At 44.2% G+C, this 27733-nt stretch overlaps 2 protein-coding genes across 2 annotated transcripts in view; one reads left to right on the forward strand and one right to left on the reverse strand.

Annotated features, from left to right (window-relative positions):
• Positions 1-7596: 7596 nt before the first annotated feature.
• Positions 7597-27733, forward strand: part of LOC126966094 (papilin-like) — a 62612-nt gene continuing 42475 nt past the window's right edge. The window contains exons 1-3 of the mRNA XM_050809969.1: positions 7597-7865; positions 9029-9125; positions 26486-26609. Of these exons, the coding sequence (XP_050665926.1) occupies positions 26501-26609 (109 nt within the window). The 5' untranslated portion in view covers positions 7597-7865; positions 9029-9125; positions 26486-26500. The remainder of the gene's footprint in view (positions 7866-9028; positions 9126-26485; positions 26610-27733) is intronic.
• On the reverse strand, positions 14810-19912 carry LOC126966093 (baculoviral IAP repeat-containing protein 6-like). The gene is made up of 6 exons (XM_050809968.1): positions 19746-19912; positions 19057-19177; positions 18447-18664; positions 16614-16802; positions 15891-16025; positions 14810-15040 (listed from the first exon to the last, which is right to left on the reverse strand). Exons 1-6 carry the CDS (start codon positions 19860-19862, stop codon positions 14810-14812), a joined length of 1011 nt encoding a protein of 336 aa, XP_050665925.1. The 5' UTR covers positions 19863-19912.

The raw sequence follows: 27733 nt of genomic DNA on the forward strand, positions 1-27733 counted from the left end.
CCCTTAGCACGAATTTGCATGTAAAAAATATTGTAGTTGATAGAGCTTTGGTCCACGATGATAGTGTTTCAAGTTTTCAAGAAAAACCAAAATAAAAGTCTACCCTCCCCAGCCTATCTGTCACAGACTATTTGTTACATTTTATTTCACAGTTTTTCATACAATTTAAGCCGTTTTACCTGTCACCAACTTCTTTTACATTTCATTTCACTGTTTTTCATGCATTTATGGCTGTATTAGCTGGAACCCTTTGCCTGTACTTATATTTTACTAAGAAACCAAAATCATTTTATGACAGTTTTAGCCTCCCACCGCGATGGCGCACATGTAGTGTTTATTTACGTGATTTACCTGTTTTAGGTTAGAATTTTTTTTGTGATTTTCTTGAAAACGTTGCATTACCTTGTAATAGGAGTGGTATCATTATAATCGTGGACTAAAGCTTTATCAACTACAATATTTTTTACCTCCTAATTCATGCTAAGAGATACTAAGTCCCACCCGTAATTTCTGATGACGAAGAAAGAGAATCCTTTTTTTTAAAGGTGTGACGTCACCACTTTTGACATCACAAAAGTTGACTGGCTGGTAATCACTCATCATGGATCATCGAAAGAAAACTGCACGTGATCACCTTCGTTTATTCCACAGTGTAACAACGTCCCAGACATATCCGTATCGTACGACAGCCTGAGCTCGAATACCTCGAGTGTCTTTTTTTTTTTTGAGAGGAGGAAATACTGTTACGTATTGTATGTAATATATCGGACCCGAGTGTCCGCGTAAGCGGACGCCCCATACCGACTAAAACCTCCTCTGTGCTGTTAGCAGCCCTGGCTTTCACACTACGCAACAATAGTCGCGGGGCGTCTCCTAAGGAGACTCGAACCTCAGACCGGCTGTGTGCTTGTGAGAAGGAGAGAGAATGAAAATGAAGATGAAAGATGAAAAGGTGAGAAGAACACACTCGCCGGCGAGTGTGGTGATGTTTTGTGTAATGTATATGTTTGTATGTATGTAAGTAGTGTAAATGTTTGTGTGCATGTATGTTTGTGTTTTGTGTCTGTTTGTGGAGTGTGTTTGTGTTTGTGTAAGTGGTGTATGTCAGTCCGTCAGTCAGTCCGTGTGTGAGTGAGTGTAGTGAAGCGATTACAGGACGAGGACTAACGTCTCGTCGGGTATCAAAACAATGTGTGGTGTATCTGAGGTGTTTGTGTGGGTGTCGCGTTCGCGATATTGATGTCGTCATCCGGGTCTACCGTGACGTGTCTGGGACGTCTTATTGGGTTGAGACTATGGTGAAGGGGGGAGTACCCGCATGCCTTCCTAACCAAGATGTTGGGATGGTTAGGCGCCTTGTCAAAGAAGCGTCGCGAGATCTCTTTAAAATGTTGTCCCCAAGTGTCAACAGTGTGGCAATATTTATAGGGCTCGGCTCACATGCATGCGTTTTCGAATAATGCTTTTTAACAATATTTTGATGTTACAATGTAATCAAATAATGACTTATGATTTAATTCTAGAATAAAACTACAAATCTTTTTCTTCTCGTTTTTATAGGTGTTTATTAATTGTGATGTTATATAGTATTTATATATTATGTATTTTTTAATTCTTGCGGGTTTTGCGTAGCAAACATGAATAGCTCGCAGTATAATAATTGCAGCTATTTTTCCTACTTCTTCGCACTTATCATTATATTTTGGATAAGCCATGGTGACCAAGGCTGTCTACATTGCCTCCGCAGCGGCACATATGGGGAACTGTTCTAGGGATACCCAGGCGAACCAACTGCGATTGAGAAGCTGGAATTATCGAGAAGTGTCCCTATGTTACTCGAAGGAGTGGCCTGAAGCCAGTACCCTGAATCTCGTTCACTAACAGCAATAAAACGAGCCTGATCCGAAATATTGTGACTTGATAATAATATCCTTTTGTGAATGATTTTGCACTGTGGCTTTAAAGGGTAATTTTCATTTGGACAGGCAACTTTCCAAGCATTTTAAGCAGTTTCCGCATACACCAGTGGCTGAGACCCATTAGGGGAGATTATTTTATCATATAAAGTGCTGACACTGTGAACAGAAGATAAGAATGCTGGTAAGGGTATACTAGATATATTTTTCTGATGCCAATTCCACCAAAACGAATGGGCAGAAAAGCCTGGCACCAAGAAATATCAGACAATGAACAATTTAATATTTTTGATACTAAATTTCGTAGAGAATCGTCCAAACTTGAAATTTATCTAATTTCTCATCCATTGATTGGTTCAGTAGACATATGAGTTACAAGAGGCTTGGTAGCTGAAGTTTGATACAAATGGTCTCGTTGACCAGCTAACGTCAGGGTGTCGAGTTTGCGTGACGGTGTGCGCGTGCTTTGTTGAATATTATCACTGATAATTAAATAGATAAATCCCTGACGCGCTAAAAGTATAACTTCTTAGACCTATTTAGAACCTAACGTAATTTTAGTTATTTACTGTCGGCACACGAATATTGTCTACACTTCATAGCAAGTGCATCAAAAAAGGCTATATATCATCGATATCATAGTTGTATATAATACTTAATCAGGTCAGGCCCTTTAATCAAGGTAGAAACAAAGAGCGAAATCAAATTTCACCGCCCTTTGGTCGACGCTTTCACGCCACAAACCGTATCGGTGCCAGAATAAGAGCTGCGATATTCTTTATGATTTGTACATCATGCAAATTCGAAGTCAAAACTTTTTATTGCATGTCACTTGTCAATGGTAAGACGCCCCCGATGTCACGGCCTTATTCATAAGTTACATTTCTCTTGAACTGTATTCCTCTTGAACACATTCGTGTCTTCAATTTCAGTAACTACTCTTTAAGGCGAATTAACGAGACAACTCCAGGCTTTTTGTTTTAAAATACTCGACGAATAGAAAAAAACTGTCAATTAGCAGACACAGATTGATTAAATAATTAGGTACAGGTCCAGATTTATAACAAGGAAACTAAATACTAAATTGAATTATACAGTCAGCGTCAAAAAGATAGCGTCACCCATTGTATTATAAAACATGGCAACACCAATCGTTACCATATACATCTATTTACCAAAATCACACACTAATAAATATGCTACTAAAACCCTAGTAGAGATACAGAGCTCAGTCTAATGTAGGGCTTCCAATCCCGCGGCCTGTATTCAATCTCGGCATTTGGGGGACTACGAATTTTCAATCCCGCGGGATCTCGGTATTTGCGGGATCCCGCATATTGAAAATATGCACATTTTAAAACAATGAATTTATCAACTCCACTGTTATTTACGTACATATTACTATTAAAATGAGATCAATCAAATTATACTGTTTTTTTTTTTTTAAAAAAAAAAACAAAACAAATTGTTTTCAAAAAATACACAACGCAAAATTACAAAATCCACCAAAAAAAAATAACATTTTAAACATATAAATTATTACTTAATTATTAAGTTTTTCAGCTTTTAATATTAACTGAAAATGTTTGCGAAGAAAATACAACATTTCCAAACTGTCGTCTGCCAAACTACTGCGTATTTTACTCTATTGCCTGGCCAGAAAATGCCCTTTCTGCTTCCACACTTGTGGGCGGTATTCCTTTTAAGGGCTTGTACGTGAATGAATCTTTCATTCACGTACATACCCTTAAATTTTTATTCTATTCTAAAAGTATGTATCAATAAACATCACGAAAATACGAAACAGTTAATAACTTGAGTTATTAAGAATAATAATTCACGCAGATTATCTTATATTGCATCGCATGCACGCTTTTTTTCAGTCCCGCAAATCCCGCGCCCGTAATCCCGCATCTCGCGGGATTGGAAAATGGTGCGGGATCCCGCAATACCGAGATTTTGGTATTGGAAGCCCTAGTCTCATGTTTATAGTCAATGTTAATATTAATATGTCAACTGATATAAAGTTTTTCAACAATCTAATTTGAATCCTATTATCTTGGGGCGAAAGTTCATTTTCCTATATTTTGGCAATTTATGTGTAGCTATATATTTGGCTACTTTGGATGACGCTATCTATTTGGTCATTTTCGGTGAATCGATGTATATGGTAACGATGGGTGCTGCAATTTTTTTTAATGCTATGACGCTATATATTTGACGCTGACTGTGCAGATTGCACAGAGTCTTTGTTCGCAACGGAAAAACTATATTTTCACAAATTTGTTGATCTCCATAAAAGATTTCAACAATGTGAGATGTCAACCAATGTGTTAAGAATTTGTTATCGATCCGAGTGATTACGTAAAACTATGAAAGTTCAAAGTGGAAAATCTTTAACAAACGAACATAACATGACAATAATATCAAGCAATCCAATTATATATATTTTTTAATAGAATGTTCGAGCTGTCAATATAAAAAGTTTCACCCATAAATTTACTTATTTTAATGCAAAGTAAACAGAAGGCCAAACCGGCAATTTCATATTTAAGCCCGTATTACATTTGATAGGATGTTATTATTATAATTGAAAGAGTGTTGTTGTCTTCTTTCTGAGTATCGTAACATAGTTTTCATATTCCATGAAATAAAACAATAATATCAGAGCAGTTGACAGTCGCAGAGCTTATCATCACAAACAAGCTAATTTCACTAACACTATCTGAGGCTAGAGGTCACAATTAAGTGCGTTTTGGTTAAAACATCAGCTGCTATGTTTCCGCGATTATCGACTATAAAATTCCATCCAAGATACATGAAGTTATCACGTTTGTTCTCCACAAGAGTGACAAAGAGGAACAACGATTTTGCTTTTTTTTAAATGCAAATAAGGGACGAGACGAGCGGGACGTTCAGCTGATGGTAATTGGTACGCCCTGCCGATTACAATGCAGTGCCATTCAGGACTTTTTATGGAATAGGAGGACAAACGAGCGTACGGGTCAGCTGTTGTAAAGTGATCACCGCCACCCACAATCTCTTGCAACAACAGAGGAATTACAGGAGCGTTGCCGGCCTTTAAGGAAGGTGCAGCTTTTTTTGAAGGTACCCATATCGTATCATCCAGGAAACACCGCACAAGGAAGTTCATTCCTCAGCTTTGTAGTACGTGGAAGAAAGCTCCTTGAAAACCGCTCTGTGGAGGGCCGCCACACATCCAGATGGTGGGGATGATATCCTAACTTCATGTGTGGCCGGACCTGCGCTTGTAGAGCGCTAGAATGTGGGCCGGCTTGAAGTATTGCTGTGCTCTATTAATGACGCCCAGTTTTTTCGAAGCCAAATTGGCTTTGCCCTCCAGATGGCCACGAAATTGGGAATCGCTCGCAATTTCGAAACCTAGTATTCCGATACTAGGCGAGGCTTTAAAGGAAGTGTTGTCGAAGAGTGTTGATACGAGAAATGGATTTTTTTTAGTGGTAAACGCGCAAACTTGAGTCTTCTGGGGGTTAAATTGGACAAGGTTCAATTTAGCCCATTCCGCGACCTTCTCAAGAGAGGACTCGATAGAAGACACAAGTTTTGCGGCATTGGTCGACGATTTCCCTAGAGAGACCTGCATGGCCCGTGTATATGGCATCACCAGTGCTGTCGTCTGCATAGCAATGTATGTTGGAGGTGCCCAACATATCATTGATATGCAGAAGAAACAGCGTGGGAGATAGCACACAGCCTTGGGGCACTCCAGCATTCACGGGCTTCGGGTTCGAGCAATATCCGTCGACAACGACCTGTATGCTGCGCACAGTGAGGAAGCTGGAGGTCCACTTGCACAATCTCTCGGGAAGCCCAAATGATGGAAGTTTTGAGAGGAGCGCCTTGTGCCATACACGATAAAAGGCCTTCACTATATCCAGGCCAACTGCCAGGCCTTCCCCCTTGCTTTCAATAGCCGCCGCCCATCTATGTGTTAGGTATATCAGAAGATCACCTGCCGACCGACCATGGCGAAAGCCGTATTGACGGTCGTTGATCACCTGGTGACCCTGAAGGTATACCAAGAGCTGGCGGCTAATTATGCTCTCCATGATTTGGGAGAGCAGGGAGGTAATAGCAATAGGCCTGTAGTTTGCCAGATGCGAACTGTCTCCTTTTTTTGGATCGGATGGACAAGGGCTGACTTCCATGAGTAAGGGACTATGCCTTTGGAATAAGAGTGCCGGAATAAACGATTTAGCACCGGCGTCAACTCAGGGGCACACGTTCCAAGCACGATTGGAGAAATGTCATCCGGCCCGCTCGACTTCCTGACGTCCAACGAAAACAGAGCTCACCTAACAGTTTTCTGTCTGAACTGTACTTCAGGCATAGAGATCTGACACCGCGGATGGTAGGCGGTGTTTTTCCGCTGTCGTCAAGAGTCGAGTTGAAGGCGAAAAGAGCGCAAAGCACCGCAACTCAAGTTCGATATGCCTGTTTTTTGCAGTCAGTTGCTGCTTTAACTGACGCATCGAACGAGGGCTGTGATCTGCAACCGATCGGTACCACAGAGCTTGGTATCCATTCCCTGTAGTATCACATCGGCTCCTGCAACGGCGCAGGCACTAGGATCATCCGAAGGGAAACAAACCCTGTCCCAAGAGTAGGATGCAAAAAAGGAACGCATCCTATCCCAATCTGCTGACTTGTAGTGCCAAACGCGGTAGGTGGTCTGCGATATCCTCCCTAACGTACACACATACCCCGGTATGAGGTAAAAATTGTGCTCAATTTTGTACCCGGGGTACGTTAAATATGACATATCGCTAGGTCGAGATATCTGCGTCTCCGTAAGGAAACATAAGGCCGGCTGCGCCGTCTCAAGGTGGTGGTGGACGGTGTTTTAACTGGATTGAATTATACTGTAAAAGTTATTGCAAAAGTCCACGTTAGGGGGCAAATACTACATTATTTGGACAAATATTTGAATAGTTATGCCGATATTATGTTGTAGTCCGGGTCTCTGTTCTAAAGGCACGGGCGCGCGAGCGGTCGGGCGATTGCGGGCGGGGTGTGGGGAAAGTTTAATGAAACTTCATAATAATATATAGCTAAATAATTTTACCCTAAAATCCTACTAATATGATAAATAGGAATTGAGAAACCAAAAATTCTGAGCGGACAACAATTTGCATTCGTCACCTTGAGACATATGATGTTAAGTCTCATTTGCCCAGTAATTTCACCAGCTGCGGCGTCTTTCAGGCCGAAACACAGTCATGTTTACACATTCCTGCTTTACGGCAGAAATAGGCGCCATTATGGTACCGTTGCTTTTGGATTTTCGACTATTGGTTTCTTACATGTGTCTATTTAAAGAATGAAAATACTTGATTAATTTACAGGAATATATGACATGCGTACCTATTTTAAAGAGACGTAGGTACATCTTACTGAAAGGAAAACTGTGCAGTACTCAATAACATGTGTTGTTATATAAAAAGCTTGAATAAGGCAACTTGTGGCTCATGTAGGATATAGAGATAAGCAAGAAATAATTCCAGTTTACAAGTGGAAACATACAAAACCGACACATAATATATTTGATCCCTGCTTTCTTAAAGTGGCGTGATATTATAAAAAGCCGCGTTATCACCCGAAGATAAGTGATTTTCATAACAAAGTTATAAGGTCATATGCTGGTAGTGTCTCTGAATACAGTGATTATATGACTCAATATAAAACATAATATCATATTATATATATGTTATCGTACTGCCAACAATCAAGTTTATTTCTAACTGGAACTCCGCAGATACACTATCGTTTCAATCAGAGCTCAAACTGTTTATTCAACGGTACAATAGTATTTTTCTTAAAATAAAACTTGTTTAAAAATGCACAGATTAATAATAGCTCTAGTATTTCTTGTAAGTTTTTCCTTCGTAGCAGCAGTGCCTTTAAATGGTAAGTGATTTTATCTCATCAGGATTCCCAGTATCTTTTATGGTAACAAAGAGAATACGTGGCAAGCAATAAGTACATTAACTAATTAATATTTACTCCATCGGAATCATTTATTACATCTCCATTTTTGAGTCCCAAAAATATTTTAGACGCAGACGAAGACATAAAGCAAGTCGTATCAGACTCGAACACGAATCGAACCCGCGACCCTTTGCAAACTTTAAATATGAAGTACATAAGTAGGTGGGTAGTTAGGTGTCTTTTATATTATATCACTTTCTTTTAAATAAAGCCATTCTCATTCTTTTTTATGAGCCTAACTCCAGTAGAACTGAAGCGAAACCTTGAACTTGAGAGATGGGTTGTCTATTGGAATTAATATATTTAATAATCATAGAAATGCTCGAATAATCTTTAATTGTAATGTGTAATTGTAATAATACATATTTTATTGTGTGTTTAATAATATAGGTACGTCAAAATATGTATTAGGTAAACTTGCAATTTTATAATACATAAAGTTATTTATGTATGAAAGAACAGGGGTACCTTGATGCGATTGCCTCTAAGTGTCTTCCATGCCTTGTAAAAGAATTGTATATAATTCTATTACATGGATATGTCCTTTTTTTTAGCTAAACATTAGTACAGGTTGCTATATTTTATAAAATAATAAAATCATTTTTAAAGTCGACTTTAAACCTTTTACATATTATTAGATATAATCTACCATATAAAATATAATCGGGAGTTTATTAGGTACTTACATGAATGTTCTACTAATAATAAACTTTTTGAAGATTACATATCTATTAATTATTAACTTAATAACAAAATTATGGTTAACATACTAAAAGAAGATACCTAATAAAGCTGTTAGTTCTGCCTACTGCTCATCAGAACAAAAATATTTTATCTTATGATAACATAATAATTATGCGTAGGTATGATTACTTAAGCGTAAGATACTTGTAATAAAATTGCTACTAATATTGAGAAAATTCCAGCTATATAAATGTAAATAATATACATAGCTCTACTGAATTTCTTCTTTGGGCAATATAGTCGAGCGATTCATTCAATTTACCATCAAACCTAATCACACAATATGTCAATAACAACAATCATACTTGAAGATACTTTTACTACCTTTCGTGTTTCAGGACTGAACATCCCGTCAGAGTGCAATGACAACGCTTCCTTCGCCGACTGTGAACTCATAGTGCGCAGCAAGTTCTGCCAACACCGTAACTATTCTACGTAAGTTTATCTTTTAAAGCCAGGTTCATATAATATAACAACGACAGGGAAGGAAAGTTATCGAACGAAAGACAGGGTAGGTCTTTAACTAGCATTTGTTCGCCGTCTTCTTTCTTTGTAGGCTAACGTAGCGCTCGATGTCGTGTCTCACTCAATCTCAACTCATATGACTTAGGGCACGCGATCTCGATTCATAAGACAACGCTACAATGCAAATCAGACTTTAGGAACTAAATGGTGTTCTATGTAGTATATGTATACAGTCTCAAGTCATTGAATGGTGTTCTATGTAGTATATGCATGCAGTCTCAAGTCATTGAATGGTGTTCTATGTACTATATGCATGCAGTCTCAAGTCATTGAATGGTGTTCTATGTAGTATATGCATACAGTCTCAAGTCATTGAATGGTGTTCTATGTACTATATGCATGCAGTCTCAAGTCATTGAATGGTGTTCTATGTAGTATATGCATACAGTCTCAAGTCATTGAATGGTGTTCTATGTAGTATATGTATACAGTCTCAAGTCATTGAATGGTGTTCTATGTAGTATATGCATACAGTCTCAAGTCATTGAATGGTGTTCTATGTACTATATGCATGCAGTCTCAAGTCATTGAATGGTGTTCTATGTAGTATATGCATACAGTCTCAAGTCATTGAATGGTGTTCTATGTAGTATATGTATACAGTCTCAAGTCATTGAATGGTGTTCTATGTAGTATATGCATACAGTCTCAAGTCATTGAATGGTGTTCTATGTAGTATATGTATACAGTCTCAAGTCATAGAATGGTGTTCTATGTAGTATATGCATATAGTCTCAAGTCATTGAATGGTGTTCTATGTAGTATATGTATACAGTCTCAAGTCATTGAATGGTGTTCTATGTAGTATATGTATACAGTCTCAAGTCATTGAATGGTGTTCTATGTAGTATATGCATACAGTCTCATTTCACTGAATGGCGTTCTATGAAGTATATTTTGGCAGTTTTCATTCAGCTGTGTTTCGAGCGCGCTTTGAATACAACGCCAAGCAATGCCAATTCCGTAGTCATCTGGACGGCAAAGCCAAATTAGCTTCGAAAGAAGCTGGGCGTCATAAATAGAGCTCGGCAATAATTCAAGCCGGCCAAAATTCTAGCACTCTGCAAAGCGCAGGTCCGATCACAAATGGATTATTGCTGTCATCTCTGGCCTGGCGCACTACAGTATCAGCTCGAACCATTTGACCGAATTGTCAAGGACCCAGTGCTCTGTGAACGTCTCGATCACGTGGCGTGGCGAGGAGATGTCGCTTCATTGTGTGTCTTCTACCGCATTTATCACGGGGAGTGTTCCGAAGAGCTTTTTCACCTGATTCCTGCCGCCAAATTCTACCTTCGCACGACACACCACAAATAAGGATATCATCCCCACCATCAGGATGTGTGGAGGGTTCCTCCACAGTGCGATTTTCAAGGAACTTTCTTCCACGTACAACAAAAGCTTCCTTCTTCGGTTTTTCCGCAACGATACGACGTGGGTACCTTCAAACAAAGCACGTGCACCTTCCTTAAAGGCCGGCAACGCTCCTGTGATTCCTGTGGTGTTGCAAGAGAATGTAGGCGGCGGTGTAACACCTAGTGTTAGGCAATCTTAACACGGTGACCCGTACGCTCGTTTCTCCTCCTATTCCTATTTGACATCTCTCAAAATTTTATCATGTAGTAGCTTAGCTGTAAGTTTTCCAAAAATAATACATAGTATATGTATTTAATTCTTTAATTTTTCCATCTAACCAGATTTTGTTGTAAGTCATGCATGAACGCTGGCCGAAATTTGAAGAAAGGGACAGAGATCACTGGAAGTAACTTAGTTCCTGCGAATGACACTACACTAATATAAATTAAACCTTATATTAATTAACTTATGAGAAACAACTTAATACAGCATAAGAATGTACTTTGATTCACTTTTTGATCTTTTTAGATTATCTTTATTAGATATATTATCAATTTGATCTATGTCATGTTATTCACTAAATTATAATAATGTTAAATAACAATATGTATAATAATAATATTTAAGACTCACTACTACACGGTCACATTATCTCTGGACCTCGCTGGAACGTGAAGCTCCATCCCGTACCTCTTTCACCCCTGTTGCGTCAGTACGGTTTGCAGTTTCATGACCGTTAGGTGTACCTATGTCGTGATATGTTCGTGCTATAACTGCTTTGCTTTTGTTGTTAATAGTTCTGTAGTCTGTTAATTTATGTAAAAAAATATTTTTATACTTAATCCAGATTCATTCATTGATTTCCCATAATAATAATTATCAGCACACAACACACATTAACATCAATCTATAATACTGACAAAATAAATATTTTTTTAATAATTCGTAATAACAATATCCTAGTGATGCTTGTTTTGCACACCGCGACCGTAACAAACCAACGATGTGACGTCATGCAACAGGTACAGAGATATCCGGTAACCGGGTGGCAATCCATTGTCATTCTGTCAATTATATTATTCTCATAATTATATTTTACTGAAATAAAACAAAATAATGCTGTAACATAAATTTTATTTACATCCCAAATTTCACAGTTAGTATATAAAACAAAAAACGAAATTGAGTCGGGCCGATATAACCGCCCACGAAGTACAGTCAGCAACAAAAGCGAGGCAACACGCTCCACGTTACTGCACACAATTGTAGACCCAAAACCGTTCATTTGTAGCTTATAACTGAACTCTTGTTTATAAAATTTGTTTTAATATAACTTTAAAAAAATACTCGTCAGATTTAAATAACAACTCTGGGTTCATGCAATATCAATCGTCAATACAATATAAACTTGTCATAGAATATAAGTAGGCAAATTAGATCTGTCGACTACAATGACGTTCTATACATATAGACAAATCACGTCGCATAAAAACAAAGCCAAATATGGAACATGCCACAAATTACATCATAATAAGCTAAGATACTATACATTGCTGCCTTTACTCCAGTTGATTGAAATATCATTTGTCAATAAGCAGCAATGTAAAACATTTATTCAGTTCAGGTTTGATTCGGACAGTGACAGTTGACATACGACTAAGAAGAAAAGTGTGCTTACATTATCTTTAAGCACACTTTTGCCGTTCCGCTATCAGACTGCGAATGATACTTCCTTATGTGTGTATAGAACGTCATAGGTTGATGATGTATCACATTATTTGCTCTTGTAACCAAGCAATCAATTCATTTGTTTATCAACTGTCAACCACTGATGTTTGAACAACCAGTATGGTAATTAATGTTTCACTCTTTCGTAGTCTGAGAATTAACCGTTCAAATCTACTCGGTGGTAAGCCAAATATAACATTAGAAGCTTTCTTAATCAAGGAATGTGTTAATGATGCAATGATAACGAAGAACGGTTGGGAACATTTACTTAAAATAATCCGCAAGCAATGTGCGGAGGGGTATCGAATCATAAATAATTTAGGAACATAGATATTATACTCATTAGATATATAGAAATATAAAACATGACTAATATGCAATTGCTTAACAGACAGATCTGACACAGATATATTTTGTGTACTGAATAGGTTAAAAGATGAACTTATATTCATTTCATTTTGACATCATTCTGTTTTTATGAAAATGCTCATGGCAATAATCATTTTTTTAAATGTCGATAAAAAAGGAAAGTGCTTATAACCATTTTAAAGTTATAGCTTTATATTGGCACAAAACCAAATGCAAAACAGTAAGGAATACAACCCAATAAAACTTTTTTCTAATTCCACCACAATGATAAAATTGCACTACATGGAAAATACTACAGAGACAAAAATAAATATTTTCCGATGCCGATAAATCACGAGAGGTCGAGTTGTTCTTCGACAATAACAATAGTGATGCGTTGCGCAAAGTTAATTTCCCCAAATGGTCTTACACATTTCAATGAGAATTTCTTGCAAGTTTTAATATTTGAAAACATTACAATATTTCATCGGGACAACATGCTGGTCCCGCCACCAAATTGGTTACGTAACCAAACGGACACCAGATGAGCAGCTCTTAATAGAGCGGTTTACATTAAATGTAACCAACTAAGTTGGTAGCGGCGACTGGTTGAGCTACCATGGTGTCACAATGAAATAATATAGCCCTTACTGTCATTCCTACATCAAATAAAACATAATCATTGATTTGGTAGCAAACAGTGATTGACACATCGGAACCACAGATCTGGACTCGAACTGATCGACACCAAGCCGAGGTATCACGATTAAGATGATTGCGGACTACGTCTGTACATAGTTCACAAAATGTAATTATAAATTTTAAAACAACATCATACAGCGTCTACTGTACACCGCTAAATACATCTTAAATACAAAATTTAAACTCGATACACAATATATGTACAGTAAATTATAATTTAAAACGTTTATAATATATTACATTATGTATAATTAATATGAAACCAGTGATTGAGTAAAACATCTGCTGGACACTGATACTGGTTACGTATATGTACACTCGGCTTTATGTAATAGACTCTTAATGTATGTGGGGGATACAGTACAGAGTCGTTTTAAGGTCGTCGTACACTTATACCATAGCGCTCTCGCATAATAGCAAAAGGAGCATTTGAATGATGATATTATAATATCAATAGCAAATAAAATTTAGCTCGATGGTTCACCTCTTGCTATCCGTGTGGTACGCTCGCATGTAATGCGGTATAATGTGCAAAAACCCTAAACAAACACGGGGTAGCCAATCTCCGGCTACTTCCCTACCTCGAGCGAATGCTTGTGTACGCCATAAAATAACTTATCGGGTCTGTGAGCCCGTTATAATATCACAATACATGTTAACTAAAAGACACGCTAAACGCTCGCTTAACTCACCTATGAAACAATCAAAACAGAAATACAAATAATTACAAGCGCATGGATCGCGACGGCTATATTGTTGTTGTCTCAACTCAGCAAGGATAATAATAATAATATACATAAATTACGATAAACTACGTGTCACTAACATCTTTACATATATAAAGGGCGCCCTACACACTGGTCGGAATACACATATTGGAGAAACACGAACTATTAAGGACAAGCCAGCTTTATCATTCCAACACCAGCAGTAATCACGTCCACGTCAAACCTTAGTTACATTTTTTATTAACAACAGTTTGTGCTGAAACTGGATCGTATGCGCCCAAGAACTAATCTAAATGCAACTTCCACGTACTCGTAGTGTTCAAACTAAATATTTGCACCAATTATTTAGTCCCTCATCTCCAATGTTTCCCACGATAAGATAAAATGGGAATCATTGGAGATTAATTAACATATTTTTTATCTGTTTTTACAAGTACGAAAAGATCTTTATTCTGGACAGGCACAATCAACTCGCGAACTAACTTAGGATTATGGAAACGTTCATCTACTTTAACGGGTTATAAAAAAGTTAACAAATTTTTTTTAAGTGACAAATTGAAGAATGTCCATACAAACATGTATTAAACTGTGGGTGTCGCGAGTGGGAGTCGCGAGTAGGTGTCGCGAGTGGGTGTCGCGAGTGGGTGTCGCGAGTGGGTGTCGCGAGTTGGTGTCGCCAGTTACCGTCCACCCGCTCACCGTGAGTGGTATCAGCTGTCGTCCGCAGTCCGCTCAGTCCACCACCTCGGACACGATCTTCTCCATGTCCTGGTCCACCACGTCGTCGTCGTGCGGCGGCGGCGAGGCGGGCGGGCTCGGCGCCAGCAGCGCGGCGGCGGCGGGCAGGCGGGGCAGCGGCGCGGGGCCGGGCGCGGCCGGTAACTTGAACGGCTCGTCCAGATCTTCGAGGCCGGCGGGCACCGGCAACTTGGCCAGCTCCTCTTTTAGCTTCACATAGTGCCGCTGCAATCAAATTGTTTACTTGAAAACTAAGCAAATAAAACAAAACGAATAGTGTGCTAACTAATAGTATGCTAGCTACCAGTGTACTAACTAAGAGTGTGCTAACTAATAGTGTGCTAACTAATTTGTTAGCTAACAGTGGACTAACTAATAGTGTGCTAACTAAGAGTGTGCTAACTAATAGTGTGCTAGCTAACAGTGTACTAACTAAGAGTGTGCTAACTAATAGTGTGCTAGCTAACAGTGTACTAACTAATAGTGTACTAACTAAGAGTGTGCTAACTAACAGTGTGCTAGCTAACAGTGTACTTACTAATAGTGTACTAACTAAGAGTGTGCTAACTAATAGTGTGCTAGCTAACAGTGTACTAACTAATAGTGTACTTACTAAGAGTGTGCTAACTAATAGTGTGCTAGCTAACAGTGTACTAACTAATAGTGTGCTAACTAATTTGTTAGCTAACAGTGGACTAACTAATAGTGTACTAACTAATAGTGTGCTAGCTAACAGTGTGCTAGCTAACAGTGTACTAACTAATAGTGTGCTAACTAATAGTGTACTAACTTATTGTGTACTTACTAATTGTGTTATTGGAATGGTTACTAGTTATTGTTTTAATATTCCTCATTTATTTTCATTACATGCAGAAATAATCGTGTTTGTGCTAATTATAATCGAACAACCGAATTTTAATTCGAACTCTGGAAACTCAACGAGAAAATTTTATTGATATACAAGTTCTCAAAACTAAAAAATAATGAGTTGTGATAAACCAGAAACGAGTTATGACTTGACCGTTTTGAATAAGTCTGAAGGATGTACTGGTAAAATGGCAGGTTGAGTGCTCACCTTGAGTGCGCACAGGTTGTGATTGATGGTTCGGTGTGTCCGCTCGTCCCCGCTCTGCCCCTCGAGATCAGTGATCCAGTTCGCAACGGTTTGCATTATCTCGTTCCGTTTTATCCAAAAGTGAGTCTGTATAACCTGCAGGAACAAACAACTTCGATTAAGCAAATTACTTCATAATTTATCTCGAGTAAACTGAACAAGGTCTTAACAAAGTGCAACTACACAATATGAGACTTCAGAATCTAAAAATTACATCATAATCATATTTTGTCATCCCGCAGTGTCTATAAATTTTGATTCAAATAAATTTTGGCATATTTCTGTTTATAATTTGTTACTCCATAATAAAGACTCATATGGTAAAAAGCTTTTAGTTTCCTTATTTGAAAAGATATGCTGATATTGAAGAACACGGTTTATTAGTTTTTAGTTAGTTACGGAACAATCACCTGGTCACACTTTACATCCTGTATAACTGAATAAAGTCCTCGAATGGCTACCACGGAAAACGCAGTGTTGGCAGCCCCAGAGAGATGGACTGGCGATCTAGTCAAGATTGCATACATTGCTGGAATGCATTGGATGAGGGCATCGCAGGACCGATCGGCGTGGAGATCTTTGGGGCAGGCCTTTGTCCAATAGTGGACGTCTTCCGGCTGATGATCATTATGATGAAATGAATAGAATATAGTAATGAATAATAAATAACTAGAGAGGAAGTACCTCCCGGAAGCAGGGCTCGGGCGAGCGCAGCTGGTCGAGCATGGCCCAGCGCACGCACGCCTGGTAGATGTTGGAGTTGTACTCGAGCGAGGCCAAGGTGCCCACGCACGTGCCGCGGCTGCGCTCGTACCCCGGCTCGTTGAAGTACGGCTCGGGCACCAGGATCAGCGACTGGATCGACACCAGCACCTGGACATACAAACATCATATCAAAATCACTTTATGGTACATTTAGTGCTCGACCGACGGTCAGAGCTGATATCGGTCGAGCCTAACGCGTATCATACGCGCTGACCATGTTGCGTAGTGCTCAGCTGACAGCAAACATGATTGCGGGCCCGTGATCAGGACCTGCCAATGGAAACCAGTGAACAGCCTGCTAAAAATCACACCACCTATATACATATATACAGGATGTAATCGTTAATTGTGACCAGGCGATTATTCTGTAACTATGACAGAATAAAAAAAAATAACTGATTGCCTAATCAGTAAAATGACATCAATAACTTTTTTTTAAATCAAACGGGAAATATCCAAAACACTTACACACATTTGGTATGGGATAAGTAGAAAGGTTTTAGTTTCCTTTTTTTAAGGTTAACGATAATACCCTGTATTTTCAACTCCTAGGAGCTATAAAGTCGACTCCAATTCGGATTAACACACATACGAGTCCAGAGGGCATACCATCAACTTTTAATAAGCGATGCGATTCCGATGCAGTTCAGTTTAGGTACCTAAACTGAATCACTAAAATTCGTACCATGAACTGCCTTTTACTGAATGGCGCTTAGATCGCTTATGAAGAATGAACGAAATAAATTTGTCTGTGGTCCGCGGTGAGAGAAAGAGATGACGCTCTACAGTCGTTGCATAAGTTTGTTTCTCTTACTCGAACCATATGCGTTGCGTTTCGAAACCTAAAATGATATGATTTTATAGGTTTTTTTTGCGTAGAAAATACTACAAATACATTTTAAAATTGCGCTTTATAACGTCAAATTATAAACCATTAAGCCCTTTTTTGTAGTTATTAAATATCAGTAATATAAATAAATATTGTTCTTTGAATTACTAATTAAATATTTGCTTAGCTGTTTTCGTAAAAATAACGAGTTATGAACGCACCTCCATTGATATTTGATTTGACAGCACGATAGAGTTCATTTTTTTTAATTCGTTCTTGCGAATAGCCCGGGCCCTTACTGCATCGTCTGTAACCAAAAATGAAAATACAAAATTTTCATTTTTGGTCATCGCATCTTTCATCAATAAATTTTTCCATTTCTATATGTTTTCCCTATTTTTCAAAGTTATTAACAACACGATGATTCACTTTCCTCTAAGTAGTAACTTTTTTCGAATCGCTCACTTTGACACATAAGCTATCCAGTTTATGTTGAAATATTACCTCATGTACGAATGAATGAACGAACTAAATCAGTTTGCGATTCACTTGATATATTTTTTGACATCCAATTGACATCACTGCTATTTAATCAGTTGATTTGGCGTCAGCCTAAATTAGATAGCTCTAATCAGGTCGTGGTACGAAATAGCAAAGCAGGTCATTTTAGGTTGTCAATTGAATCGCAATAAGAGTTCATTGCAGGCCCGCAGAGTCCGAATAGTGTTTGTCTCCTCACACAATCACTGAAGCAACAATGAAATATTTGTTTCGGGTTGCACTACTGATTGGTAGATTGTCGGTCGCACATGTTCAGATAGTGAGGATGATATTTTAGTTTGTCGCCTATGGGTTCTAGTGCAGAAATCGCATCAAACATCTCTTCAGACGTCACCAGACGGTGACCAGAGAGGCGAGAGTACCTTCATGATGTCCAGGCGGTCGGTGTCGGTGCGCACGAACACGGAGGAGGAGTACGAGAGCGGCAGGCTGGTGGCCAGGGTGGCCGCCTCCTGCGCCAGGCGCTTCATGCGCGCCGGGTGCGAGCGCTGGCCCGCCGCGCGCACCGTGCCCTCGAAGTGGTACGGCACCGTGAACTTGAACCCGCCCTCCCCGTCCTCCGATATCATCTCGAATGTTTCTGCGGCACCCGACAATATCAATAACAAGACACATCACACACGATAACGCATTTCTTTTATGAAAATAAGGGACGGGACGAGGAAGACGTTCAGCTGATGGTAATTGATACGCCCTGCCCGTTACAATGCAGTGCCGCTCAGGATTCTTGAAAAACCCAAAATCTCCGAGCGGCACTACAATTGCGCTCGTCACCTTGAAACGTAAGATGTTAAGTCTCATTCCCCCAGGTATTTCACTGGCTAAGGCACCCTTCAGACCGAATCACAATAATGCTTACTCATTACTGCTTCACAGCAGAAAAAGGCGCCGTTGTGGTTCCCATAATCTAGCCGGCATCCTGTGCAAAGGAGCCTCCCACTATGTATGAGAATGTAGTGTTATAGTACTCACCAAACTGCATGGTGCGCATCAGTTCGATATACCTCGCCTCCCGACTCGCCCCGTATATGGACCGCGCTAGTCCCACATTGTCAGATTCGTTTTCTGAACGACACATTAACGCAGATGTTGCCTGAAATCAGTATTCATATAATGCAATCTCCAACAGAATGCTAAGTTCACTCCAAAAGCCATGCCCTCTACAGGGTATCATCCCGAGACCATGCTTGATTTATAAATAATATATAGGGTGTATGATACGAGTTATATATACGTACTTATATATTAACTTATACATAACATCAAAATAAACATTCAAATTAACATCTTATTTAATGGCAGTAATGTTCGAAGTCACGAGCGAGTCGGACGCGAACTCGAGGCAAGAACATTTTGTATCAGCAGTTTAGTCATTATTTAGCAAAATGATATAAAACGTCGAGTTGGTTACACAATTTTATTAATTTAAATAAGTACTTATCTCAAATACGACAGTCCATCAACATCTCATTTTAAGTTTGGATAATATGCTGTTATTTACAGTTTTCCACTGACCCCTATCATTGTGTGGCGTTGTATTCAAAGCGCGGTCGAAACACAACTGTATGAAAACTCTGCCTAATAGACGCGTTTATTGTAAGTCAATGTTGTAGCTGTATGATTTATAAATAGAGACGGGTTATCACAAAAGGATTAGATACCTGAATGTCAGCTATGAGCGAAGCGAGTCCCTCATCCTCTTCCGATAAGTCAGAGTTACTCGATGTACTGAATCTTTGGCTATACGTCATCTTTCCAAATATGTTCTTTTTGCTCATTCTGTAACATGCAATCAAATGATGGTTGGTTGGAATGGTGGCACGACAAATCGATGTGATAGGCCTGATAGGTTATGTGGTAGCCTGTCAAATCAAATCAAAATCACTATTCATATAGGTCAAAAGTTTTCTTTTCTTTTTATATCAACCGCCACTTCTAAAAGGGTTGAGCTTTAATGAAAAGTCACAAGAAGCTCATTCCCACTCTTTTAAATCAACATTTACAGCTTCATCTTTTTACAAATCATTTACAGCAACAAATATACTCAAACGTCAAATACTCAACGCCTAACACAAGTCAAAAAAAGAAAATGTAAAGGATTACAGAAAATCAAGAGTTATTGAGTACAGTAGATGCATCAATCCACACACATCGTAAATAGATAAAGGTATTTTGCGAGCATTTTATTATGACAAAAGATATTATGGAGTTTGTTTATGTGAATTAGTGACAATTTTTGTTCACTTCAAATAATACAGTATCATGACTGCTCCGGAAATAAGTGGCACTCTGAGGGAGAAAAGAGCTTTAACAGTATTCCTTTTTTAGTTTTTTTTATTTCTTGTATATTTATATTAAGCGATAATTTTTTAATATCTTATCAATATATAAAATGGCAACATAAAAATCGTACCGTGATCAACCACGATCAGAAAGTGATGTTCCTGTCACACTGCGACTTATTATAAGTTAGTATGTCTCACTAGTGTGTAATAACGCCAGCGCTCATACTCTAACACAGCAGTATAAAAGCTTTTTGATCATGGAATAGAAATACGTACAAAAGCAGTAGAACCCCAGAGAAACACAAACATTTACTGCAACTAATGCTTTTCATTGTTTGTGTATTTAAAGTGCCGGCCCCACTGGCGGTCAGAGTTCCGATTTCTGCGTTCACTGTCACGCACACGTACAGCGCGATGTGGCGCGACATGTCCAGCACTACACACACACACACACTGGCCACTGGGGCCTACCTGAGCTTGGCCGCGTACGAGTTGGTGGTGCGGCTCATGCTGGCGAGCAGCGCGGGCAGCTTGCGCACGGCGGGCGCCAGGCGGCGGCAGCGGGCCGCGTGCAGCGCCCGCGCCGCGCGGAGCACGCACACGTACAGCGCGATGTGGCGCGACATGTCCAGCACTACACACACACACACACTGGCCACTGGGGCCTACCTGAGCTTGGCCGCGTACGAGTTGGTGGTGCGGCTCATGCTGGCGAGCAGCGCGGGCAGCTTGCGCACGGCGGGCGCCAGGCGGCGGCAGCGGGCCGCGTGCAGCGCCCGCGCCGCGCGGAGCACGCACACGTACAGCGCGATGTGGCGCGACATGTCCAGCACTACACACACACACACACTGGCCACTGGGGCCTACCTGAGCTTGGCCGCGTACGAGTTGGTGGTGCGGCTCATGCTGGCGAGCAGCGCGGGCAGCTTGCGCACGGCGGGCGCCAGGCGGCGGCAAAGGGCCGCGTGCAGCGCCCGCGCCGCGCGGAGCACGCACACGTACAGCGCGATGTGGCGCGACATGTCCAGCACTACACACACACACACACTGGCCACTGGGGCCTACCTGAGCTTGGCCGCGTACGAGTTGGTGGTGCGGCTCATGCTGGCGAGCAGCGCGGGCAGCTTGCGCACGGCGGGCGCCAGGCGGCGGCAGCGGGCCGCGTGCAGCGCCCGCGCCGCGCGGAGCACGCACACGTACAGCGCGATGTGGCGCGACATGTCCAGCACTACACACACACACACACTGGCCACTGGGGCCTACCTGAGCTTGGCCGCGTACGAGTTGGTGGTGCGGCTCATGCTGGCGAGCAGCGCGGGCAGCTTGCGCACGGCGGGCGCCAGGCGGCGGCAAAGGGCCGCGTGCAGCGCCCGCGCCGCGCGGAGCACGCACACGTACAGCGCGATGTGGCGCGACATGTCCAGCACTACACACACACACACACTGGCCACTGGGGCCTACCTGAGCTTGGCCGCGTACGAGTTGGTGGTGCGGCTCATGCTGGCGAGCAGCGCGGGCAGCTTGCGCACGGCGGGCGCCAGGCGGCGGCAGCGGGCCGCGTGCAGCGCCCGCGCCGCGCGGAGCACGCACACGTACAGCGCGATGTGGCGCGACATGTCCAGCACTACACACACACACACACTGGCCACTGGGGCCTACCTGAGCTTGGCCGCGTACGAGTTGGTGGTGCGGCTCATGCTGGCGAGCAGCGCGGGCAGCTTGCGCACGGCGGGCGCCAGGCGGCGGCAGCGGGCCGCGTGCAGCGCTCGCGCCGCGCGGAGCACGCACACGTACAGCGCGATGTGGCGCGACATGTCCAGCACTACACACACACACACACTGGCCACTGGGGCCTACCTGAGCTTGGCCGCGTACGAGTTGGTGGTGCGGCTCATGCTGGCGAGCAGCGCGGGCAGCTTGCGCACGGCGGGCGCCAGGCGGCGGCAGCGGGCCGCGTGCAGCGCCCGCGCCGCGCGGAGCACGCACACGTACAGCGCGATGTGGCGCGACATGTCCAGCACTACACACACACACACACACACTGGCCACTGGGGCCTACCTGAGCTTGGCCGCGTACGAGTTGGTGGTGCGGCTCATGCTGGCGAGCAGCGCGGGCAGCTTGCGCACGGCGGGCGCCAGGCGGCGGCAGCGGGCCGCGTGCAGCGCCCGCGCCGCGCGGAGCACGCACACGTACAGCGCGATGTGGCGCGACATGTCCAGCACTACACACACACACACACACACTGGCCACTGGGGCCTACCTGAGCTTGGCCGCGTACGAGTTGGTGGTGCGGCTCATGCTGGCGAGCAGCGCGGGCAGCTTGCGCACGGCGGGCGCCAGGCGGCGGCAAAGGGCCGCGTGCAGCGCCCGCGCCGCGCGGAGCACGCACACGTACAGCGCGATGTGGCGCGACATGTCCAGCACTACACACACACACACACTGGCCACTGGGGCCTACCTGAGCTTGGCCGCGTACGAGTTGGTGGTGCGGCTCATGCTGGCGAGCAGCGCGGGCAGCTTGCGCACGGCGGGCGCCAGGCGGCGGCAGCGGGCCGCGTGCAGCGCCCGCGCCGCGCGGAGCACGCACACGTACAGCGCGATGTGGCGCGACATGTCCAGCACTACACACACACACACACTGGCCACTGGGGCCTACCTGAGCTTGGCCGCGTACGAGTTGGTGGTGCGGCTCATGCTGGCGAGCAGCGCGGGCAGCTTGCGCACGGCGGGCGCCAGGCGGCGGCAGCGGGCCGCGTGCAGCGCTCGCGCCGCGCGGAGCACGCACACGTACAGCGCGATGTGGCGCGACATGTCCAGCACTACACACACACACACACTGGCCACTGGGGCCTACCTGAGCTTGGCCGCGTACGAGTTGGTGGTGCGGCTCATGCTGGCGAGCAGCGCGGGCAGCTTGCGCACGGCGGGCGCCAGGCGGCGGCAGCGGGCCGCGTGCAGCGCCCGCGCCGCGCGGAGCACGCACACGTACAGCGCGATGTGGCGCGACATGTCCAGCACTACACACACACACACACTGGCCACTGGGGCCTACCTGAGCTTGGCCGCGTACGAGTTGGTGGTGCGGCTCATGCTGGCGAGCAGCGCGGGCAGCTTGCGCACGGCGGGCGCCAGGCGGCGGCAGCGGGCCGCGTGCAGCGCCCGCGCCGCGCGGAGCACGCACACGTACAGCGCGATGTGGCGCGACATGTCCAGCACTACACACACACACACACACACTGGCCACTGGGGCCTACCTGAGCTTGGCCGCGTACGAGTTGGTGGTGCGGCTCATGCTGGCGAGCAGCGCGGGCAGCTTGCACACGGCGGGCGCCAGGCGGCGGCAGCGGGCCGCGTGCAGCGCCCGCGCCGCGCGGAGCACGCACACGTACAGCGCGATGTGGCGCGACATGTCCAGCACTACACACACACACACACTGGCCACTGGGGCCTACCTGAGCTTGGCCGCGTACGAGTTGGTGGTGCGGCTCATGCTGGCGAGCAGCGCGGGCAGCTTGCGCACGGCGGGCGCCAGGCGGCGGCAGCGGGCCGCGTGCAGCGCCCGCGCCGCGCGGAGCACGCACACGTACAGCGCGATGTGGCGCGACATGTCCAGCACTACACACACACACACACTGGCCACTGGGGCCTACCTGAGCTTGGCCGCGTACGAGTTGGTGGTGCGGCTCATGCTGGCGAGCAGCGCGGGCAGCTTGCGCACGGCGGGCGCCAGGCGGCGGCAAAGGGCCGCGTGCAGCGCCCGCGCCGCGCGGAGCACGCACACGTACAGCGCGATGTGGCGCGACATGTCCAGCACTACACACACACACACACTGGCCACTGGGGCCTACCTGAGCTTGGCCGCGTACGAGTTGGTGGTGCGGCTCATGCTGGCGAGCAGCGCGGGCAGCTTGCGCACGGCGGGCGCCAGGCGGCGGCAGCGGGCCGCGTGCAGCGCCCGCGCCGCGCGGAGCACGCACACGTACAGCGCGATGTGGCGCGACATGTCCAGCACTACACACACACACACACTGGCCACTGGGGCCTACCTGAGCTTGGCCGCGTACGAGTTGGTGGTGCGGCTCATGCTGGCGAGCAGCGCGGGCAGCTTGCGCACGGCGGGCGCCAGGCGGCGGCAGCGGGCCGCGTGCAGCGCCCGCGCCGCGCGGAGCACGCACACGTACAGCGCGATGTGGCGCGACATGTCCAGCACTACACACACACACACACACACTGGCCACTGGGGCCTACCTGAGCTTGGCCGCGTACGAGTTGGTGGTGCGGCTCATGCTGGCGAGCAGCGCGGGCAGCTTGCGCACGGCGGGCGCCAGGCGGCGGCAGCGGGCCGCGTGCAGCGCCCGCGCCGCGCGGAGCACGCACACGTACAGCGCGATGTGGCGCGACATGTCCAGCACTACACACACACACACACACACTGGCCACTGGGGCCTACCTGAGCTTGGCCGCGTACGAGTTGGTGGTGCGGCTCATGCTGGCGAGCAGCGCGGGCAGCTTGCGCACGGCGGGCGCCAGGCGGCGGCAGCGGGCCGCGTGCAGCGCCCGCGCCGCGCGGAGCACGCACACGTACAGCGCGATGTGGCGCGACATGTCCAGCACTACACACACACACACACACACTGGCCACTGGGGCCTACCTGAGCTTGGCCGCGTACGAGTTGGTGGTGCGGCTCATGCTGGCGAGCAGCGCGGGCAGCTTGCGCACGGCGGGCGCCAGGCGGCGGCAGCGGGCCGCGTGCAGCGCCCGCGCCGCGCGGAGCACGCACACGTACAGCGCGATGTGGCGCGACATGTCCAGCACTACACACACACACACACTGGCCACTGGGGCCTACCTGAGCTTGGCCGCGTACGAGTTGGTGGTGCGGCTCATGCTGGCGAGCAGCGCGGGCAGCTTGCGCACGGCGGGCGCCAGGCGGCGGCAGCGGGCCGCGTGCAGCGCCCGCGCCGCGCGGAGCACGCACACGTACAGCGCGATGTGGCGCGACATGTCCAGCACTACACACACACACACACTGGCCACTGGGGCCTACCTGAGCTTGGCCGCGTACGAGTTGGTGGTGCGGCTCATGCTGGCGAGCAGCGCGGGCAGCTTGCGCACGGCGGGCGCCAGGCGGCGGCAGCGGGCCGCGTGCAGCGCCCGCGCCGCGCGGAGCACGCACACGTACAGCGCGATGTGGCGCGACATGTCCAGCACTACACACACACACACACTGGCCACTGGGGCCTACCTGAGCTTGGCCGCGTACGAGTTGGTGGTGCGGCTGCGTTGTGATTAACAGTCTTAATTTGTTTTTGGGACCTACTACTGAATAAGTAGTAATTTATCTTTACCTAGATATGATGAAAATGTCAATGTCCGTTCACTTCGAAGAATTGATTTTTCTTATTATAATGTACCTTTACTTTGTCTTTTCATAGAAAGTGCCATATTGATATGTAGGATACTGTTCTTTTAAGACTTCATGGTACCTGATTACTAAATTAAGTCTACTTCGTCTAACCTGTTTTTTTATGATGGTCACCCTTACATTTACAATAATTATAAATGTCGAAAATACAGCAATTGAACAAGTTGCCAATTTGCCCAAGACATATTTCATAACAGCGAGTATTGACGGACATTGACGACCGATATAGCCGAATGGCTAGTGACCCTGACTACTAAGCTAGAGGTCCTGGGTTCGAATCCCGGTAGGTGCAATCATTTATATGATGAATAATGAATGTTTGTTTCCGAGTCATGGATGTTTATTTGTATTTATGTATGTTTAAGTAAGTATATTATATTAAATATATCATTGACTTGCGCACATAGTACAGGCTATGCCAGTTTGGGGCAAGATAATTTGTGTAAGAGTGTGTCAATATTATTATTATTATTGTAAACTAATGACGCCGTATGTAAAACGAAAAATAATGCGTTTTTGCCAAGGTATAATAATCATTGTATTTTTGATATATTGTAAAAATATCTTGTACCTTTTGCATCATATTATTTTTAGTATTTTTAGTAAATAGTGATCAAGTTTGGATTTTGGTAACAAACAAAACGTAACATAAATAAATATTTTGATATAAAAATGTTTTCACTTTTCAGCCAGTTGGCTGTGACATGATGATTGGATCAAACGCTAAAGAAGACAAATGCAGGCAATGCAGAGGTAACGGCACCCATTGTCACACCAGCACAGGAATCATCGACTCAAATGATCTCAGGAAAGGTAAATTAAAATATTTTCTTCCGGCTACGGTATTCGCTGTTATTATCTACAGAGAAATTGTTCTCTTTATTCGTGCAGACATTATCTACAATTTAGTCACTAAGAGCGCGTATTCGATCTGCGATGATAATTCCATGTTTTTGAGAGTCTTTCCAGAGCCTAAGTTAGAGTTTAAGTTTTAATTTAGGGAACTACAGAGTAAAATTATAATTTTTAATAACAGTTTTCTTAAACAGAAGGCAATTTCTTCGAAGCATTTCAATTTGCTATATTGATTTATTTTCAGCCTTTAATCCAGTGACACATAATTACATTACACACAATAACAGAAAAATGGCATTTATATATTAACAAAGCAATATTAAAAAAATACAAAATCGATTCACTTTAACTTTTTTTTACCAGAATTTGAATAGAAATATAACAAGAATATTTGTTGATGACACCAAATTATAGCTTCTATAATCTCTAGAATATCCGTAAACAACAACCCAATGAAAAGATGCAGCCATTTCACCTTCTGTAAAAAACAACCTATAGGGTTACCACGTTAACCAAGACTCGTGAATGAGAGTCACGGCTTGATCACTTGGCATTGTGTAGAGACGTCGCTTCATTGTCTTTATCACGGGGAGCGTTCCGAAGAGCTGTTTCACCAGAAAACTGCTGCCGAATTCCACTTCGCACGACATGCCACAAATTACGATACCATCCCATCCATCTGGATGTGTTGCGTTCCTTCACAGTGTCATTTTCAAAGAACTGTCTTTCACGTAAAAATTGAAATTTAGTTTAATCTGAAACGGAGTGTTCCGAAGAGCCGTTTCACCTGATTCCTGCCGTCAAATTCCACCTTCGCATGATACGCCACAAGTTAGGATATCATCCCCATCATTAGGATGTGTGGCGGTCCTCCACAGTGGGGTTTTCAAGAAGCTTTCTTCCACGTACAACAAAGCTGTAGAATGAGCTCCCTTGTGCGGTGTTACCGGGACCATACGACATGGGTACCTTCAAAAAAGTTCGTACACCTCTCTTATACTAAAGTGGCAATGGGCTGGACACATTTCTCAACTAACAGCTAGGTCATAGGTTCTCAATGTGCGCGATAATGCCCCCTTGTG

The sequence above is a fragment of the Leptidea sinapis genome, chromosome 9, assembly GCF_905404315.1.
Source record: "Leptidea sinapis chromosome 9, ilLepSina1.1, whole genome shotgun sequence".
NCBI lineage: Eukaryota > Metazoa > Arthropoda > Insecta > Lepidoptera > Pieridae > Leptidea > Leptidea sinapis.

Bases quoted from the DNA above. Each gene is read 5' to 3' on its own strand.
- LOC126966093 (XM_050809968.1), bottom strand. From the start codon at position 19,862: ATGAGCAAAAAGAACATATTTGGAAAGATGACGTATAGCCAAAGATTC. The intron at 18,665-19,056 runs GTGAGTACTATA...CGGGTGCCGCAG, and splicing joins GATGCGCACCATGCAGTTTG to AAACATTCGAGATGATATCG. The intron at 16,026-16,613 runs GTACTTCCTCTC...TTGTTCCTGCAG, and splicing joins CCGAGCCCTGCTTCCGGGAG to GTTATACAGACTCACTTTTG.